A 22,785-nucleotide genomic window follows, 5' to 3' on the forward strand; every position below is an offset into this window, starting at 1 on the left:
ATTATGGCCATGCTCTGTCATAAATGTACTTTAGAGAAATTGTCTCTGTCTTTTCTCCCATGACTTCCACATTACAACTTTTAGATTATAACCAGACCCACTAGAAATTGTTTCAGTACTTACCTAGAGAGAAGCCCTTCTGTCAGACTAGAAAACAGACAAATGGGAATGATTATACTCTTCAAATAATTCTATTATACTTGATGTTTTTCTTCTCCTGCTGAAGAGAATTTATTTATTTACTCTCTATATGCATACTTACATAAGTATTTATACAAAATATTTAACTATATATAAAATTATGCTTAATCTAATAACATTTAAATAAAATTTATAAATGATCATTTCTAATTTTTAAACTTCATCAGATTATTAAGAATCACCTTTTGGTCACCTAGTTTATCAATTTCTATAGCATCATTATTTACTTGTTGCCCATTCTTCTTTCTTTTCCTTAATAAATAACCTCCTTGAGATGTTTAAAATAGAATGTGAGATCTTTTTGTTTTTCCCCACTGTGTTTTACATAAAGTACCTTGATTTCAGCTTCACAAATTTCTCACAATTTCAACTTTAAAAAGCAGAGAAGCACAAGTTGCAGGCTGACAATCCTGAAGTCAAAGCTGGTTTCTACATATTTTTGGTCCCCACCTGAAAAGAGGTGTTTTTTTTTTTTATTTGATCCAACTCTTAGAAATTAGGAGGACTTGCACAGTATAATAAAACCAGAATCTTATTCTGTCCTGGGAAATGAGAAGATGTAGTAATACCAGGATCCCTTCTCACATGTCCGCTATTGATTGGAACTCAATTGCAGAGGAAGTACATCTATCCTGCTTCACCTGTTGATGTCCTAGGAATTGGAGTTCATAATGATATCCCATAAAAGGCATGGGACAAAGGATTCTGTCAGACATGTTTGAAAGGTTGCCTGGAAACCATACTTGGCTCTTTTTGATCCTCATTACTCACATCTTCATTAGTGGCACTATCTCAACTTATATGGAGTTCAATATAGCCTGTAACATAATGCCATGTTCAAATACCTGATAATGGCAACTTGCTCTTTATTAAGAAGTTGCATTTAAAAATTACTTGCATACATTTCTTTTGAAATTTTCACTTCACCCACTTTGGGAAGTTGTTTTTGAGTAAAGCTTAATTAAATTATTATCTCCTAAAACTAACAGGTGATATTATTTATTCTGAGAATTAAAAATAAATACTTATTAGAAATGAACTTTTGTGGAAAATAAATTGACATACTAGAAATGGATGAAAAATATTAATTACACTACAAAAAATATAAAGGATATAAAAAGATATGCATTATGTTTCATCTTGTTTAAATTATTTTTTCTTTCTTTTTTTTTTCTTCTTCTTCTTTTAGGTACATCTCAGCCTTCTGGTCAAGCATGCCAAAAAAATACAGAAGAACTTGAAAAGGAAGTCAAAGGAGATACCTCAAAAGCTGCGTTTCATCAGACTGGTGTTTTAAGGAAATCTAAGGAAAACAGAGACGAGCATACATCTGCTTCTGTGAACCGAAAGCAAAATCTCTCTTTTCTCCCTGAAGAAAAGAAACAACCTCCATCTGACAGCAAAATAGGTAGGGGGGAAGAAAATGATGATCCTTCTTTGGCCATCTCTCACCAGCTAAAGAAAGCATTACCGGTGGTGGTCATGTTTAAAGATGGTGAAGAATCATTATCAGGAAAAATTACACTACAGGATTTCCCAAGCACAGTAAAAAACTGTGAAGCAGAAAATGGAAAATTTATTACAGAAGTGAAATGTGGGGCTTTCAATGTGCAAGTAGAAATCAAGAAAAGCATTTTCTGTAAAACAGGAGCACAGTTCCCAACAAAAAAGGTATGTCCAACATGTCACCAGCCGTTCTCTGCCAGGTTTATTAGGAGATGTTACACATTTAGGAGATGCTTTCCTAAACACAATAATACACTGGCAGAAAAAATAAAACCTGAGGTGTCATCTAAACAGGGGAAACTTGCCAGAACTGAGAGCCCCTCACTGAAAGTAAGCATTGTAGGAAAAGAAATTAAGGTTAAATACATAAGTAAGAAACAGAATGTAATAATTAACATAACTCATCCTAAAAGAAGGGGAAAAATAACCAAATACAGAACCATTCCCTCTAATCCCACCACTAAAGAAAGTTTCAGGTCTCCTTTGCAATCTGATATTAAGTACCCTGAAAAGCAGCAGCTTGAAAAAAAGCACCAGAGTTCAGGGGCCTCTCCGTCTGTTGAGTGCACCATTCAGAAGGAGAATTCTGACACAGTTCTGGTTTCTTTAACCTCAACTCCCAAAAGAGAAAAAAATAAGTCTGATACACTATCTTCAGTCTCAGATGATTCTGAGGGAGAATCTGCCATCTTTCAGCAGAAGGCTTTTAAAATTAGTCAGAACAACCCCAAGAAGAAACATTTCTCTGGAGCTGATGCTCTTCAGAAAAACATTCTTCCTACTTCACATGATACTCTAAAGACCACACATTTAAATAATACACACTTAAGTAAAACACCTTTTGAGGATCCTAAGGATGTGGATAAAGAGAGAAAAAACAACTCTGCTGTCCCAGAAAATATCACACCAGAGTCACATACACAGCAAAGCACAGATGGAACAAATCATTTGCCAAGTACCATTACCAACATCATTCCCATTCAAGATGTCTCAGACTCTGACTTTTGTTCTCTGTCTTCTCTAAGCATTCAGCTTTTGGGAGAAAAGGCCACTAGTATCTATTGCAAAGGCAACAAAACTTCATCCACAGAAAGCTGTGAGAACTCAAATTCTAAATCTTTTTCCTCCAGTCAAAATGCTCTGAAGTCTTCTACCTCATTCAGTCCTTCTCACTTGGCCACCAGACATTTAGAACCCAAAGATACCCTTGGGCATACATTTCCCTTTAACCACTGTGCTGAATTTGTGATAGACCATGAGAAAGAGCATGGTGATATGACTGAAACAGACATTAAAAAAGCCATTATACATGGTGACTCTTGTGCAAACACACAGCAACTGTTGGAAACAAAGAGTACACAGAGTCCAACCCTCATCCCTGCATCCTGCAGCAGCCTAGCTGTTGAGGATTCACTTCACAATATTAGCCACACCACTGTTGAATGGGATCAAACAGAAGCCCAGAAAAATCATCCAGAGACAGTAGCCCCTAGCAGAACAAAAGTGTCAGTCATGAGCTTCATAACTGATAAGTTCGAGCAAAGAGTAATTACTCAAAATGATAAAGAACACACAGTTGATTCTAATTGTCCCTTGGGAATGAGAACCCCCAAAGAGTCACCCAGCTTTCTGGAGAATATTGAAAAAGAAAAACGCCAACTAATACCAGTGATAATGAATGCATGCCACCGAGATTTTGAAGACCTACCCAGTGAGAATCATGATGAAAACTGTTTTAAAATGGACTTTCCACCAAACACTGCTGAGTCCAGCTACAAAGTGTGTGTGACGGATAAGCTGTTTCTTATACAGAAAACATTAAACAGTGATGCAGACCAATGTGGTAATCAAGACAAAGAGAGCCTTGAATTCACCAGTTTTCAACAGGAGCCAGGGGAGTGCCAAAGAATTGCATTAACAAGACAAGATTCTGAAGGAGATGAGGACAAAAATGACTCAAAGGAAAACTGCTATCATCAAATAGACATATTGCTGTCTCCCCAGAAGCAAAAGGCGTTGAAAGGTACAGTGGCTATACAGAATCTTTAACTTTCATTATTTTTATTGAATCTTGGAAAGTCTTAAGGGTAAGGTTTTTTTTAATTGCTTGGGATTTTTTCTTTTTTTGTCCAAGATAGAGTATTATAGAGTTATATGTACATGAACAATCATATATCAGCTTGATTTTTTACATTATAATCCATCCACCCATAAATAGTGCATAGAAAAATCACCAATGCTAGAGTTTAATATAAAGTTAAAAAAATCAATTTCTCTTTAAGAAGTTGATGTATTGCCAGATCAATTTGTAGGAAATGTTAGCCTCTTGCCACTCTTAAATAATCCACCATATTGTTCTTTCTTGCAAGCTAAGCATGTTTAAAAGAATGGGAAGAATATGTTTATAATAAGCACTGTTTTAAAACCTTGCTGTGGCATTACAAACAGAGTTATAGATGTCTCAGGAGGAAGTGTGGAATAGCAATTAGAGCAAAGGACAAAAACCAGAAACAATCAGGGCTAATGCAAACTGAGACATCCAGGAGGCCTTTGACTTCCAGGAGACCTCTGGTCTCCCTTGTGCATTTGGCTGGCCCTGCTCAAACCATTGATAGAACCCAGAAGCTCTCCAGTCCTCAAGAAGGGCTAAGATGGAAGCTCTTTTCTAATTACATAATACTCTCTGTCTGTTTTCAATCTTGGATCATCACAATATTCCTTTTGTCACCTTATAAAAGACCCTTGTTTTTTTCAATGAGTCCTAATTATTTTATATTTATTATTATCATTATTCCATATTGTAAATTAAAATACATCTTGAATGGGTAAAAATTGCCTTCCAAGCTGCAGATAACAGGGGTTGAGGATATAGTTCAGAGGCAGAGTGCTTGTCTGGTACACAGAAGATCCTGAGTTCAATCCTCAGCACCATTAAATAAATAAGTAAGAAAATAAGGAAGCTAACTGACCAATTACACTCTGCAGATGTTCAAAAATAAGATTTGGAATGTTAACACTTATTGGAGAAGCTATCTTTGTTGTTTTTCTAAATTTGTGAGTTAATGATTAATCAAAATTTTAAAATTTTTATTAAGAATAGAAACATAAAAAAGCATAATTGCATAAATGTTAGCATAAAATGTGAAATTTGTTTTGTAAACAAATAAATGATTTAAAACAATGCAAAACCTCTGAGTCACCTGCATGATATGAATAACCTCAAGCAAAGATTATCTATCACAGCTACTGTTTTCCAATGCCAATGTAACTCCAGATATCAGGATCAATGACATCAATTCCAACATTTTCTTCAGTGCATAGTTATTGAGAACTGAAAAAGAGGCATGTAATAAGAGTACTTGTGTGTTTACCTGGATGACTATCTCTCTGAACAACTCTTTCATCCAGAGGCATGCTCATCCTTGTGCTTTCTCTCCTAACAAGACGCATTTCCTTAAAACAATCAATAGTCCAAGCCAGAATCTACCCAAAACTGAGATAACCCTTCAAAAAACTTAGAAATTGTCCCATTTGGTAAACAATTCCAGCCATTGGTTCCCTGTGTAACTATAGTTCATCAAAAGGTTGTTCCTACAGCTCTCTCCCTTGATCTTTAACTTCTCTTCCCCTTAGTAATTCTGTTTCAGCCACATTGACCTACCTGAGTTTCTAGAACCTTCCAACCAATATCCCACCTCAGGCTCTTGGCATGTACTACCTAGACCAGTCTTTCTCCACATGTCCACAGGTTCAGTCTCTCTGCTCACATAGCACAATTTCAGTAAGCCCTTCTCAGACCATTGAGTTTAAAATTTCAGTTTGATTTGTTCCAGCCCAGGCAAACTCTATCCCTCTTCCATGTTTTACTTTCATACATAGCACTTTCACCTTCTAATATGCTGTATATTTTACTGGTTTATTTTGTTTATGTTCTATTTTCTTCAATGAGAATGTCAACTTCATGAAGGCATGGATTTTTTTCTCTTTTAATTATTGGTATAGCCACAGCATTAGACAATGCCTGTCCTGTAGTGTACAAACTCAATGAATATTTTGTAGAACAAATGCAGAGAAGTTGTATCAGGTTTCTTTATGAAATTCCCTGTTCACATACCTACGCTTGTGTGTATGTGCAAACACATATACCCACACACAAACACATACTCTCAGCAGGATAAAAATTCAGCAATTAAATATTTGCGGAAAAGCTATTTAAATATATAAATCTATAAATGTTTGCATGTATTTGATTCTCCTAGAGTTATGAGTATCTTTTCATCTTATTGAACAAAATTATAAGTATACTACTATTACCTCAGGTCAGGACTGAATAAACTTATCAGGCTGTGAATTGCTTTGAAGAATCTGGACACCTTTGGGCTATTGTACCATAAATCATAAATTTGATATAGGCACAAACTTACATCTACCTTTTCAAACAAGCTTTCTAACTCTTCAGAATCTATCCATGTTGTAACTCAGGTTAAGAATCCCTGACATGAGTGCTGACTGTAATATTTATGTTGTGTCTTCCAACGTGTATTGTATTTGGGAATTAACTAGATTGCAAGTTACAAACTAGACTATCTACAGGAGTCAGACAGGCAATGTAAATGAGTAAAACAGGCTGTGTGTGAGAAAGTGAGGAATGTTGGTAAAACAGTGATCTGAGGAAATGAGAGTGCAGTCTAGTACATCCAGACCTTCTGACTTTTCGAGATACCTGGAGATGTGGATTTTTTCACATGTGAATCTCCATACTATAAAATTTGGAAGACACAGTGCAAGTTAAACAGTATGCCACCTCTGAACTTGATAAATGAGAGGATATAGGTGTGGGGTGTGGCAGGAGGCAACAGAGCCAGCATAATGTTAAGGAAAGGATTTCCTTCTGAATCTATTATAACTTAATACTGTGTTCTTCCTCTGCTTGTGTGTTTGTGGGATTAAAAAAAAAATACTTGCTCAAGGATTGATTTTTTTTCATTTTTAAATGAACTGAAATATAAGATCTAAACCAAAGAACTAGAAATTCTATATCATAAAAAAATTTTAATGAGGAAACCAAAACTAAGCAACCATGAGAAAATGACAGATAATTAGAAGTATTAGGTGACATTTTATATGGCATAAAACATATTCATAACTAAATGGGCATTTATATGTAACATGACACAAAACTTATATGCAATGAATAAGAAATTTTATTGCCCTGTACCTCTTAAAAGGAACAATTTCAGGGGCTGGGTTGTGGCTCAGTGGTGGAGTACTTGCTTCACAGATGTGAGGCACTGGGTTTGATCCTCAGTACCCCATAAAATAAAGGTATTCTGTCCATCTACAACTAAAAATATATTTTTTTTAAAGGAGCAATTCCAAGAGCCCATACTGAAGCAAAAAGGTGTAAAAGACTACAGATCAAAAAAGTTTGGGATCTCAAGCTCTGCACCACGCTGTCATATATAAATAAAAATAAATAAATAAAAAATTTAAAAAAAGATTTACAATAAAAAAGAATAAAAAGATGAAATGAAAATTACTCTTTTCCTTGCAGAAGCCTATAAATGTTGGGATAATATTCAACAGATTGACAGGGTGAAACTGGGATCTTTCCATACATGTGCATATTTCAACATTTCTTGGTCCATGCACAAACACAGGTGCCTGGTCCAGCTCTGCAGTGCTTGTGGTTTCCTCCAGCAGGGCTCCTCCCAGATCTGTGTCTTTTTCTTGGTCTTCTCACACACTTCCTGTGCCTTCCTCTGGCTTTTAAGGTAGTAGCTTCCACCTTTACACTCATACTTGGGATTTAGTCCATTCATGCTGTTATAGCAAAATGTCAGTGATTACATAATTTATTTCTTATGGTTCTGGAGGCTGACAAATTCAAGATTACAGTGTCAGCATTTGGCATCTGGTGAATATTCTTGCTGCTACCAAGATGAAACCCTGTTGCTTTCCTCCCATGGCAGAAGGCAGAGGGTATAAAAAGCCTAACTAGTCCCCTTTAGTTCTTTCAAAGGATATCAATTCCATTCATGAGGTCAAAGTCCCAGAGTTCATTATCTAAATGCCCCATCTCTTAATACTACCACATTTGTTCTTAGGTTCCAACGTAGGAATTTTGAAGAGACACATATCTTCAATGATAGCACTTAATAAAACTCTTGTGTTTTTTAAAAAACACAAAGTGACAGTGCATATTTTAACAGAGCCCCTCAAGAGACTTAAGTCCCTGCATTCCAGCCCCAGAAAATTGCCTGATTCCAAGGCTCAAAAATATCTACAGTGTATTCATGGAATCAGGAATAGACACACAAGTGAATGAAAGTTATTGAGGTATAGACTCAATGCAAATTGCAAAACCTTTCTAACAAGTTTTAGTATACAAGGATTAGGCTGACTTACACATAATAAGTTTGAGTCTAGGAAGTATTTAAGCTTAGACTGAAAGACTACTTGGTAGAAATTTTGTAGAAGTGTTTTGAGCTGTAGAGGGTGGTTGGACCATATCACATCTATGTTCTGTACAAAACAGATTTAAAATTCCCAAGTTGGACAACAGCAGTGATGTTTATACTTTGTAAGTTGTTCAGAAATTCTCAACTTACATTTCAAAACATACTATAGGGCATATACTTTCTCCTAATTTTAGTGTATAAGAAAGTCCTAGAGGGAGATTTCCCTTACATGCAATGCATAAGGTATTTTATTGATATCTGTCATCACAAGCAAAGATCTATATCACACACCATTCCCTAGGCTCATAGGACTTCTTTTTCCCCCAGCAATATTTGATATTAGAAAATACTCCCTTTCATAGACACCTTCATTGTCATCATGAGCTCTTAATCTTAACAAATGGCATAACTTGAAGAAACTTTGGGAAAAAATACCTGGTGGTCATTTTGTAATATTTTTAAAAGATCCAGTACTGTAATATTCCAGAGGGTGAAAGTTTTCTTGTTCATTGTTAAGGTCCTAATAACCAGTACAACAAAAATTAAACTGAAGAAAGAACTAAAAATTACAGAATAAAGGCAGTTTTGCTGTCATTCTTTCTTTTCCCAAGAAAGAGATAAGAGTCAACAACAAAGTTATGGAAAACTAGGTAAATTCAATAATGATCCTTTCCCATTCCCATCTGTTTAGCCCTGTTTAGCCCTGACAAATGAATTTAAATTGTAATAAAAACAAATCCTTAACAATCATATATATAAATAAAGAATGCTATTTATTTAATGTCTACCCCATTTATCATTTAAATAGTTCTTAGAACAAATTTTTTATCATTTAAATAGTTCTTAGAAAAAATTTTTATATTAATAAATTTCATTTTTACAGAGACCAAATTGTAACACTCATTTGCTGCTAGGAACAAAGTAAAAATAAAGGTCCAGAGTTGGCCTCTTTTAAAATCTATGTTGTAAAATCACGTGCAGTTTTAACAAGTTCTAATATATAAAATATCTTTCTAGGTATTATGTGTTCTCCTATTTGGTTTTTTTTGTGTGTGCTTTTTCAGTTTTCATTTTAAAGTTGACTGTATTGTGGTCATTTATTTGAATTTTTATCCTTCTTATAGTACATAGTATCTTTGCTTGTGATGACAAATATCAATAGTTTGTAACTGTATAAAGTATCTCAAGTTGTTATTTATACAAATGTAAAGTTAACAATGCCTTCACATATTTATGAATTTTTCTTTCCATCATTTTGAACTAACATACACAGCAGGAAAAATAACATGATTAATAGAATTTAAACCATAAGTACTAGAGTTCAGCAGTTAACTCATTGTCCTGGCTTGTAATTTAACTAATTCAGGTAATAATATCTTCTTATTGAGAATTTAGCATATACATTTTACAAATTGTACTTTGCCCCTCCATGGTAATTAGTATAGAATTGTTGATACTCTGTTGAATTGAATCTATCTAAAGCAAAGTTTGGTGATCTGCCCTTTTCCAATGTAAGTCTATTTTTTTAAGCTGCGTAGTATGCATTTTTCCCTCTCTCTCTCCCTCTCTCTATGTTATACAAGTTTAGTAAATGAATCATAAAGAAATTAAATGTTTTAGTTCTGATCTACTGTGATTCTGTTTCACATTTTATCTTGAAATATTGTCTAACTTTCATATTCTATGTGGTTTAATCTAGATCAGAATTTGGAAATCAGTAGCCTGGGAAAGTTTTCCCAGGAGTCGGCTTTAAGAGGTGGAAGAGCCAGTGATGGTTCCCAGGAAGAAGCAATAGACCAGTGGGCCAGGAGGAGGCAGCAATTCAGAGAAGGCAGAAGATGCAATTCAACAGGAGGGAGCTCATTCACCAGCAACATCACAGAAGGATCCAGTGAGTAGTCAGCTCCTTGTCCTCAGCAAAGGCAGCAGTTTACTGAATCTTAACCAGACTCCCCCATCCAGTTGCTTTTATCTGCAAACATAAACTACTGTTTGAACATGGCAACATGGTGATTATAAGTTTTAATATGAATGGCATTTGTGGAATAATCAACTCTCTGTTATCCATTAAGAAATCCTTCCTTTGTAAATTATCTTCTTTAGAAAGTACAACTGCCTGCTAAGGCACATTTTCTCTTTGTAGGAAAAAAGCCATCTATAGGGTTTTTTTATGAAATTAAATGTGTGTCCAACTTCAAGGAATTTGTATTGGTTTACAAAGTATGTATACTGCAAAAGGATAAGATAAACACATTTGATTATAAGTAACAAGTTTAATGTTCTATCTGAGGTGCATGTGGTAATGCAAATAAAAACTACTGTAAGACTTGATCTCACTCCAGTCAGAATACAAGCATCAATAAATTTTGGTGAGAATGTGGGGGAAATGTATACTTATACATTGCTGGTGGGAATGCAAATTGATGCAACCATTATGGAAAGCAGTATGGAGATTTCCTCAGAAAACTTGGAATAGAACCACCATCAGCTACCCCACTGCTTGGTTTATACCCAAAGGACTTAAAAATCAGCACATTACAATGACACAGCCACATCAATGTTTATAGCAGCTCAACTCACAATAACTAAACTATGGAACCAACCTAGTTGCCCTTCAACACATGAATGGATAAGAAAATGTGAGATAAGCACACACACACACACACACACACACACACACTCAAAATGGAATATTACTCAGCCTAAAAGAAGAATGAAATTATGGCCTTTGCTGGTAAATAGATGGAGCTGGAGAATATCATGCTAAGCAAAATAAGCCAACCCTAAAAAAAAAAAAAAAAAAAAAAAAAAACAAAGGCCAGATGTTTTCTCTTAAGTGCTGATGCTGATTCACAATGGCAGGCAGCACTTAGGGAATAATAGTATTACTTAAAATTAGGTAGAGGTGAGTGAAAGGAGGGGAAGGGATTTGGGGACAGAAAGGATAGTAGAATGAATCAGACATTATTACCCTATGTACATGACCAGTGGGATTCTACATCATGTACAACCAGAAGAATTAGAAATTATACTCCATTTATGTATGATGTATCAAAGTGCAGTCTACTGTCATGTATAACTAACTAGAACAAATAAAAAAAATAAGTAACACATTTTCTTCTGTTAACATTTCTGAAATGAGAAATATCTTTAAATGGATGTGCATTTTAGTGAGATACTGTTTCTCTTGCTATTGACAGTCCGTTTTTAAAATCAGTGGATACTGCAGTCCCTGAATCAATAGTAAATGACAATGGAAGATAGAACATCATTGAGAAAACTCAAGTGAAAATCCACATTGAAAAAAATAGAGAGGGATTAGTTCATTTAGTTACACAAGAAAGAGGTAGGAAGGAAGGGATGGAAGGAAGGAGGGAGGGAAGAGGAAGGGAATAGGAAGGGATAAAAAAGACAGAACAGCATTGTGATACAGAGAATGACTTCAAGAAAAAGCAGTAGTGAGTGTCCTAGGTCCTGACTTACAGACAGGCTGATGTGATGACACCAGTATAGTTCATGAAGGTAGTGGTAGAACTTATCAAGAAGAAGTTGAAGTGTTGGCACAGGCTAGAGCCGAAAATATAGGGGGAACAATTACAATTATTTTAAATAACCAAACATTGTGCTCTATCATTATCAGCACATGTGAGCAATGAGGAATGTAAGTTGAATGTTCTATTTTGCCCTGAGACTTTATATTCTTTTCCCTTGATCAATGTCTGTTTTTTTTTCCTAGTTCCTTCTTATTTGGCAGCAAGAACTCCCCAGGATCTGAAAACCTAAATTTTTATTTTCAAATTTACTGCAATGTAAGGTTCTTTTAGTGTCATTTATTATCCATGTACCATTAAATACATTCCTGGAGAATATACCTTTTTTGTTAGACTTCCAATAAAATAACCATACTGCTTCACATTTGTTCTAATATTCATGTCTTTCTACTACCAGCCTACCAGCCCCTTATCAACTGTTGTATTTATATTCTAGAATTTGGTACAGATTTTTAAAAATATTTTAATAATAAATTAGATATTTCATTAACTTTTCCTCATCATTGCTTTTTGTATTAATTACTTCAAACAAAATTTACTTTATATTTCTTCTTGTTATAATAATTCTTCTAATAATATTTTCAGGGAAATTCTGTGGGAAATGAGCTGGATCCTTATATATCTGAAAATGTATTCACTTCCATCTTATTTATAAGGGATAGCTTGGCATAGTTTGATGTAGAATTCTAGGTTCAAATTCTGGAAGAAACTGGCTCATTGTTGTCCTCTAACTATGGTGCTAATGAGAAGTCTAAGTCCAATCTGATTCTTACAACTTTTATCATTAATACACATTTTTTTTAGTATCTTTTAAGGGTTTCTCTTTACTCTTGGTTTTCTAAAATTTTTCTATGCACCCAGTGTGTGTAGTTTAAATATCTGTCTCCTGTTTGGCATTCCATGGGATCTCACATGTTCATAATTCATTTTTTTTTCATATATTTCTTTAAGCCTTGTAAATTCCCAGAGATTTTTTTCAAATATTCACTTTGTTTTCTCCTCTTTTATGTGTCCTACTTGCATTCCCTTCCGCTGGTCATTAACTTTTGCATTTATTCTCCATGTGCCTTAATTTTTCCTTTGTACATCTCATCTTTTTCTTTCTTTCTTTCTTTTTTCTTTTTTTTCTGTACTGAGAGAATTCCTTAGCTCTATCATTCAATTTAGTAATTCACTCCTCATCTAAGTCCTCCCTGCTCTTTAGCCTATTTTTTTTTAACTTTAAAAATTTGAGCAATTTTATTTCTAATTTTCAAAATCTCTATGCTGTTCTGAAGTTTTTATTGTTCTAATTCTTATACTTTTGAGAATATTATTTTATATAAAGTTTTTATCTAATTGTTCTATCAATTATTTCCTCAAATGCACACTCTGATTAAGGATTTCAGGTATTGCCAATTTGTGGCATAATGAGAATTTCCTTCTTATTTTTAAACTCATCTATAGATCTTATAAAACACACACACACACATACACACACACACACACACACACACACACACACACGTATACACAACCTCTATCTCCAAAACATTTATCTCCTGTTTGATATTTTGCTGGACTTTGAAATACCTCTTTCCTTTATTATGCATAAAAATTCAGTTGCCACTCTTGCTTCTAAATATGTGTAATTAAACTTATTATAGTATTCATAAAAGACTCTGCAGGAATTAGGACTTACCCACACATATGTTTTTCTAGCATTTCTATCAAAATAGGACACTGTGATATATCCTTGTTCCACTGTCTAAAAATCATCTCTGAGAATTGCTTCTATTTACCCCTCTGGATTTCTTTTCTGCCCTTCTTACCTTTTTCTCTGGCCCAGTAGTCTCATCTCTTTGACCTATATCAAAGGCCTTTCTGACTTTCTGTTGAGTTCTAATGAGGGAGATCAGCAGGGGCCTAGAGGGAGTGAAGAGGGTGAGGTCTTGGAAAAATTGCTCCTGATCTTTCCCTGTGAGATGCCAAAGGCTGGCTGACTCTAAAGCCACACTCCCATAGAGTGACCCTCTTCACACTGTCTTCAATGGCTCTGTGTTGTGGTAAAGCTACCTGCTTCTTCCCCTATCATTTTTGTCTTAGACGAACTATTCTTATTCTCAAGACTATGACATTTGATTTCCTTAAATCCTGTCCACACTTTTGAATAGTGTTTTTATTAAATTCACCTCAGGTATTCATTCGAGTGTACCATCTTTTTCATGCCATGACCCTATGATGCACCAGTACTCTTCTCTGTTGCTGTTGAATGCCATGCCATCAAGTATCACCAAAACATCTACCAATAAGACACAAACGCTTACTGCCTACAGAGAAAAGGGTCATCCACTCAACAAAGCTTTGATAATGCCTCAGAGTGAAATAGGCAAAGTTGGATTTCAATGAGAATTAAAAACTTGATTTAATGTAGGTGTTTCAATATGAGAGGTTCATTAGAATTGAGTCAGGGTCACGAATTAACAGTTTAAGACTAGTGGAAATGGTAAGGCAAGGCTTTTAAAGATTTCAAAGAATCTAAGAGAATAAACTATTTGTTGGTCCTTTTCCCTGAAAAGTTGATGACTTTTTTTGTTTAAGTTCCTATAATAAAGTGTTTGCCTGTCACCAGTCTCTTGGAAGAGCAAAATTGTGCTTAGCCTGTGGAATAAGGTCACACTAATTAAGAAAGGAAGACATATGATAGTAGGAGGTTTATGTTTTCAGTGTCCAAATAATGAGATAGAAGTTTTGTTCTCAGTGTACTCTAATCTTCTCTAAATAAATACCTGAGATTTTTTTAAGACTGATGCCCCAAACTGGATTTTCCAGAGAGCAATGAAAATCTTTTTTTTTTCAAATGTTGTAATTAGTTATACATGACAGTAGAATGCATTTTGATACATCATACAACAAAAGAGCATAACTTCTCATTCTTCTGGTTGTACATGATGTAGAGTTACACCAGTTGTGTAATCATATATGCACATAGAGTAATAATGTGCAATTCATTCTACTATCATTCTTACCCCCATATCCGTTCCCCTCCTTCACTCTCCTCAATCTAATCCAAAGTACATCTATTTTTTCCCTAGACCCCCGCCCCTTATTGTGAATTACCATTCACTTATCAGAGAAAACATTCAGACTTCGGTTCTTTAGGATTGGCTTATTTCACTTAGGATGATAATCTCTAGAGAGCAATGATCTTGAACTGCCATTCTTATTTTTTTGGTTTTGTGACTGATAGACTTTCTATCTTTGAACATATTATTTCTCTTCATGTACGAATACAAATCTTGTATTATGTATGCAACTGCTATATTAATTGACATTGATCCTATGTTTCTAGGTCCTGCAAGACTATATCACACAAAATTAAAAGTAAGGAATATAGGATTTCCCAAGACATCAAAGGAGAAACATGGAGAGGGTTTACACTATGTAAACAATTTGAAGTTTCCTTTATGTATTTCTATTTCGAGGACACCTAAGCAATATGAGGGGTCACATTCACAGCATGGCTTCCCTTGTAATTCCTATATTCACTGGTTTCTGTTTTTCTTTAGACCTTAAAATTTCTCTCTTTTATATTGAAGAAGTATTCAACTGCAGTTTTAATTGAAACCTGTATAACCAAAATTATTGAGGTGTTCTGCAATTGACCAACATTAATCAGCATCTACCCATCTGAAGAACTAAGTGTAAGGAAACTGAGGGATGAGCAATGTGGTTATAAATATGAAAAACAGAAACAAAATTTTACATTAATCATTAATGTAAATAGTTATTAATGTAAATAATCATACAAAATTAATATGATAATTTTATTTCTATATTAATAATTTGAATTTATTACATATACCTTCCACTATTACCTGGAACAATTTTTTAACTAAGTTTATTTTAAGGAAGGATACATAAAAACATTGTACATATTTGTGTGATGTTTTGATACATGTATATACTGTGTAATGTTCTAATGAGGTTAAACATGTCTACTTCCTCAAACATTTGTCATTTATTTATGGCCAAAACATTAAAATCCTTTCTTCTAGATTTTTAAAATATACACAATTTATTGCTAAAACTATAGTCATCCTTCTGTGTGATAGCACACTAGAACTTACTTCTATCTAACAAAACTAAGAAATTCAATCAAATGGAAAATTTGATTAATTTGATTAATTTGATTAACTATGGATGATCTTCATGTATTATAAAGAATAGGTGCAGTACTTTTCAGTCCAGTGTGTCCTTCAGCTATCTGGACTCAGTACTAGTCTACTTTAGCCATTGTTTTATGGACAAATCTTTCACCACTAGTGCTCTTAGACATTCAAGTCTGCTATGCATTTCTTGAGAAAAAGAATAATCAGGTGTACTGGAGCCAGCTCTCAGTGGCTCCCAAAAGCCACTGGGCACATTTTTCTAACACTGCAGTTCAGCGACAGCAGGTTGGTAGCTTGAAATTGGTCATGGTGGGAGTATTTATACAATGGAAACTGGCAAACACTGCAAATTAGGAGTTGTTTTCCTTTTGGAACACTTAAAACATTTACCAGCACTCCACTTGAAATAACACAGCAATCAGCTGTATAATTTATACACATTTAAATTTTGTGCCAAACTAGAATAATCATTTATTAAAACAATGCTTGTGTTTTCTTTTGGATGAATTCTGTTTTGAATGGAAACTTAATATTGACAATTTGTTTCACATTAGACTCAAGAGAATTGATCGGTCTGCCATTTCTATTTTTCAGTTTATCCAAGCCACTGACACACTGAAAGCATGTTGTTATTTCTTTGGAAACTTTTCAGTAGAGACTGCAATTTACCAAGAGCTGCTAGGGCTAGCATTGTTTAATGTGTGGTTTAAATTTTATCTTGTTTATAGAGTCAGGATATGCTACTAATCCATGACTTAAAACCTGACAGCTTTATCGAGCATCATTACAGCTGGTGTTTTTCACTCTGTTAATCTCACTCATCTCTGACTTCCTATATAATAGCTGGAAAAGACATTAGGAATGACATATTTATGTGTATGGACACAGTTAATCAATCCATCTAGGCTGTGGGGAATGCTGACTAAGGCACACTAGGTAAATAACTGGAAGGCAATAAATGGAAGAGGGAAGGGCCTGCAAAATGGAGCTCTGAATTTTGTAATCTCAAATGGCTCCAATATCATGAACAGATGTGGCAAGAATTTGGATCTAATCATGTGAGGACACTTGATAGTGCTACTTTATTTAACTCAGCTATTAAAATTATTATGGAAGTATATTTTCCAAATATTAATTGCCATTGAGAAAAAAAAAGGGAAAAAGGAAGGAAGGAATGGAGGAAGAAATCAAGGGAGGGATAGGAGGAAGGGAAAAAAGAAAAAGAACTCCAAGTCTTAATGCTAAAAACTAACAATTAAAATGTGCTTACAGAGCTATTGTAAGCTGTTTGTTATGTATTACCTTATTGTTTCTCCCAGTAGCATTATGTGTTAAGTACCATATTTTCATCCAGATTTTAGTAAATAAGGTTCTGAGTCATAGAAAGGATAAGTGACTTATCTAAGATCACTCAGCTATTATTAGTGGTGCAGCTGGGCTTCAAATTGGACAGCTAGACCAGAATCCATGTTCTTAAACAGAATCCACTGCATCTGATTGGACTCTCCAAATCTAATCCTGGTATCTCTCTGGAAAAGTCCAAACAGGGTCTCACTTCTACATTTTTTATTATCTTCAAATAATGCAATACAATGAAAGAAGTATAAGAATGCCTAAAGACACTTAGAACCAGATTGTACATTTTATATTTTTTTATTCTGAAGTCAAAAAATTAAAATTAAAAATGAAGTATTTACATTTTTTGAGGACAAGTGTTCAAATACAATTTCCGTAATATCAAGCATATTCAAGAATTCATTGTATTTTAGAATTTCATTTATTAAAAGGCTCATCAAGCACACCTAATTTTAGTGGCAAAATTTTTGTGCCAAAGGAATATTCGAACTGCTCTCTATTTGACTCAAGGGGCAGATGTTGAGAAATCTAGCAGCTATAAGTTTGCAGCAGGTGTGTGGCTTGCTGCTTCATTAGATTTTAACACAAATTTTATGTCTCAGTTTATGTAAGAGTATGTTGATTAGCTGTGTTTTGGTAACTGAATGGATAGAGAACTGTTCATCCACATAATCAAATTTGTTTGTAAAACAGTGAGCTGTTTTAACAGACTCATGCATACCAATAAAAACAAAGATCACTATAATTTAAAGACCCACCCTCAGCCCTTTTCATGATAGGGAGATGATTGCATATCCATCGTGGACAGCTATGGCTGAGGGAAAAAATAATAAATCAATGGGCCCAGGAATCTCTGTAAGTTATATTCATAAATGTTAAAATGTTACTGAATTTTTAAGGCCAAGCAGATAGGAAATAAATCAAACAAGAGATGTTTTAGCACTTTAAAATCCTTTAGCCCTTCTATAACTTTAGCAAGTATTATTTTAGCAAAAAGCTTTGATTTGACCTTAAAGCTGAGAAATGTAAGTCAATAAATTACTATAATTTTTGGTTTGCTTTCTCTACTTTTTAACATCAAACGTTGTACTCAAACTTAATCAACAATTGAAAGCAAAAAAAGTATTGAAGGGTTATGAAATAGTATCTGTGGAAGAATGCATCCTATATCCTGATTTATAGTATTCTGTTCTGAAATTTTTACAATTTTTATTCCAATAAACAATATGCCCCATAAATTTATCATTTCATTTACATTCTAACTTTACTGTTACATTGCTTCTCGGCCTTTTGACAAACATCAGGTGAAGTATACAACTTTATGTCATTGCCTTTTATTATCCCATACACTATAATTTAATTTTTCAACCAACATGACCTATCTTACAAGTTGAGGATCCCTCACTGAAATGACTGGGATCAGAATTATTTCAGAATTTGTTTTTTTTGTTAATATTTTCATATGCATAATGAGATCTTGGGATGAGATCTGAACAAAAATTTAATTTATGTTTCATATACAATACAGTCTGAAGGCAATTTTACATAATATTTTTAGTACACCTGTGTTTTGACTGTGACATCTCACAAAACATCAGATATGGAATTTCCACTTGTGGTGCTATATTGGTACTCAAAAAGTTCCAGATTTTGCCTTTTGGGTTTCAAAATACAGATGCTTAAATTCCACCTGTTCTCCCACTGCAGGCCATTTGTCCATACATGTTTATCTGCCTCTCTCCCACCCTCTCTTCCCATAGAAAGTCTACTCACTCCACCAGATCCAGTCTAATGATATTCTTTCTTTAATTTTACCTCTCAGTCAGAATCTCTTTCTTGTTCTTCTAACTTGTTTACAACATCATGAGCCTGAATTTCTCATCAATCTATCCCCATTACACACAAAACTATACCTTGCTCATGAAAGAAGAACATTTATTTTAAACCAGTTCAATTTAATGAATGAATGAATATATCTGAAACCACTCAAACTGTCAAATGACTAGTGCAGTCTCATTTGGAATACAAAATTAAAAATACAGTAACAAGCATTAAAGATATTTGGGGTTAAAAGATATTAACAATTTTTTCTTGTCTGTCTGCAGAAAACTGTTCTTGCATACTTTGTCAGTACACCACCTTTGACAATTACTACACAAGTTAACCAAATGTATGAGCTGGGAATCTAGTTGCAATTTTTATTTGTTCTAATTAGTTGTATGCATGATAGTAAAATGTATTTTGACATATTTTACATGTCAAAATGAGAGTATAACTTCTCATTCTTCTGTTTGTACATGATGTAGAATTATTGGTTGTATAATCATATATGCACATTGGATAGTAATGTCCAATTCATTATACTATCTTTCCTATTCCCCTTCCCCCTTCTCTTCACTCCTCTTCATCTAAACTACTTCTAATCTCCCCTACCCACTCCCTTATTTTGAAATTAGCATCTGCATATCAGAGAAAACATTAAGTATTTGGTTTGGGGGAATTGGCTTATTTTGCTTAGTAAGATCCTCTCCAATTCCATCCATTTACCAGCAAAAGTGCCATAATTTCATTCCTTTTTATGGCTGATTAATATTCCATTGTGTGTATATACTACAGTTTCTTTATTCCTTCATCTGTTGAAGGGCACATATTTGTTCTATGGTTTAGCTATTGTGAATTAAGCTGTTATAAACATTGATGTGGCTGCATCACTGTAGTATGCTGATTTTAAGTTCTTTGGATATAAACTGAGGAGTGGGATAACTGGGTCAAATGGTGGATCCATTCCAAGTTTTCTGAGGAATCTCCAAACTGCTTTCCATAGTGGTTGCACTAATTTGCAGTCCAATCAGCAATGTCTGAGTGTACCTTTTCCCCCACATCTTCACCAAAATTTACTGTTGCTTGAAATTCTTGATAATTGCCATTCTAACTGAAGTGAGATAAAATCTTAGTGCATTTATCTATGTGTCAGGACAATGACTAATCCATTCTTTTATCAGTCCAGTACTAAGAAAGCAGAGGTATAATTGTAGAGGCAAGAACAGGAACCATTAAGAATGAAACTCCAGGGAAAACCCAGTTGGAAGCAGATAACACATCCTTCCCAGAGGGTTTATATAACTGATCCACAGCTGAAGACCAGTTGGCCTCCCCAGCTGGATGGGCCCTTTGCTGGCATGGACCCTTCGATGCAATTTTTATAGAGTTGGCTCAAGTTTCACAGAAGCTGACATGTTTTGTATTAAACTTGGTTTGAACTTTGTATATGGAGTTCATTCTACTAGGAATGGCCAGGAGCAGAGCTAACTGCAAGCTTTCTGGGGGATAAATTATCCTATGCTGTCATGGGCTCTCCACTACTGCTGCTGCAGAGCTGACTTTAAAGATAGAGCTGGGGACAGCACATCTTTGTGAATATAGTTGATTGTTGAGCGCCACAGCCCAAGGGGCCCCAGCAAACTTCCAGCTGCCAGCAAACTTCCAGCTTCCAGATGATGATTGGCTCACAGCGGCCCCAGCAAACTTCTAGCTGCCAACTGATTGGCTCCTCTGCGGTGATGCTCATTGGGTTATTTACCCACCCTTTCAGACCACGGAGCTTCTCATTAGGGGACTTTTTTTGGCTCCACCCATGCGACCCAGCCAATCTGCCTCAAGAGCAGGAGGAGTGGGGGAGGTTGAGAGGCTTGTGGGAAGCCGGTGAGGGCAGTTGGGCTCTGAAGGTTTTCCTGAAGAGCTGTGTGGTTTGGCGTGTGTGGTTCTAAAAATAAAGTTCGTTTCTTTTGACAAGTGGCTCCTGAATTGTGCCCAGCCAGACTGCGGCAGTTGATGACTTTGAATAGTACAATTTAAAAGTGATTACAAAGAGCAGATTGCAAAAATGATTACCCTATCCTGTCCATGTACTTGAATACAAGTAAATGACTTATGCTTTTCTTGAAGTCGTATTTTGGTTATGAAGTGGTAATTCTTGAGTCTTCCCACTTGAAACACCTTAAGGTATGACTTTACCTAAATGGGATATGCAAAAATATTCAGCATCTCTAACAATAAGGGAAATGCAAATCAGAATTGCATTGAGATTTCATCTCACCCCAGTCAGAATAGCAATTATCAAGAAAGCAAATAACAATAAATGTTGGTGAAGATGTGGGGAAAATTTACACTTTACAACATTTGTAGGACTGTAAATTAGTACAACCACTCTGGAAAGCAGCATGGAGATTCCTCAAAAAACAAAAAATGGAACCCCCCACATGACCCAGCTATTCCATTTCTTGGTATTTCTCTAAAAGAACTAAAACCATCATAGTACTGTGTGATACATCCTAAAAACTTCAATGTTTATAGGAGCACAATTCACAATAGCCAATATGCAACCAGCCCAGATGCCCATCAATAGGTGAAAGAAACTGTGGTATAAATCAACAATGGGGTTTTACTCAGTCATAAAGAATGAAATTACTGTATTTTCCAGTAAATGGATGGAACCAGAGAACATGATGCTAAGTGAAATAAGCCAGACCCAGAAAGTCAAGGGTAGAGTGTTTTCTCTCATATACAAAAGTTAAACTGAAATAAGAAAAAAAAATATTTGAGGGTTGGTGTATTCCATGAAAATAGAGGAGAGATCAGTGGAATAGAGAAAAAGAGGAAGGGAATTGGCCAGAAGGGATGAGGGACAGGAAAAGGAAAGAATGGTGAAATGAATATGATCAAATTTCTCTCTCTCTCTCTCTCTCTCTCTCTCTCTATATATATATATATATATATATATATATATATATGTATATATATATATATATGAATATACTACAGTGAATTTCACCTCTATGTATATCCATAATGCACTAATTTAAAAAACTATATAAATAGGACAAATCAGTAGAGAAAAGGGAACAGAAGGAGGAAGGAAGGAAGGAAGGAAGGAAGGAAGGAAGGAAGGAAGGAAGGAAAAAGGAGGTACTGGAGACCAAAATTGGAGCAAATTATATTATGCTCCATTAAATTATGTCAAAATGAAGCCAATATTATGTATATCTACACGAAATAATTTTTTAAAGTACAAAAAAAACAACAACAAATACTCCCACAAAAGGAAATAAAGTTGTGTTAAGTCACAGAAAAAAGTACTTGGGAGGCAATATAGAACACCCTCTCATTTCTGTAAATGGTGCAGCCCTCCACACTATCCAAGCCACTCCTACACAGGAGAGAGAAAGAGAGGAGAGAGAGAGCCCTAAACTGCTGTGAAAAACAGTGAGATGGAACTTTCTATGCTCCCTTTTATGCTTTTCTCTTCATGTAAGAACAGAGTGACTTTGCTAAAAATTGACATTTTGCAGTGCCTTCTTCAAGCACAGAGATGGTAAGAGTAGAGATTTTTAAAAATTTACACTTAATAATCCTTTTCCTTATGCTTGGTACTTTGAAAAGAACTTTCAAATAGACTCCAAGATTATTCAAAGGGACTCCAAGATGATTCCAAGTCTTGTGGGTTTTCATCTTCACCTATAAATATTAATATACATTATATATAAATCTTTTCCCATATTT

General features: G+C 34.8%; 1 protein-coding gene across 1 annotated transcript in view; it reads left to right on the plus strand.

The window, feature by feature from the left end:
- LOC308655339 (uncharacterized protein) overlaps window positions 1-22,785 on the plus strand; it is a gene marked incomplete at both ends in the record, with an annotated part of 117,170 nt that overhangs the window by 7,737 nt on the left and 86,648 nt on the right. Inside the window, 2 exons of the mRNA XM_081305397.1 lie at window positions 1,391-3,730; window positions 9,868-10,059. Of these exons, the coding sequence (XP_081161523.1) occupies window positions 1,391-3,730; window positions 9,868-10,059 (2,532 nt within the window). The remainder of the gene's footprint in view (window positions 1-1,390; window positions 3,731-9,867; window positions 10,060-22,785) is intronic.

The sequence above is a fragment of the Spermophilus citellus genome, assembly GCF_964194105.1.
Source record: "Spermophilus citellus genome assembly, chromosome: 1".
Classification (NCBI taxonomy): domain Eukaryota; kingdom Metazoa; phylum Chordata; class Mammalia; order Rodentia; family Sciuridae; genus Spermophilus; species Spermophilus citellus.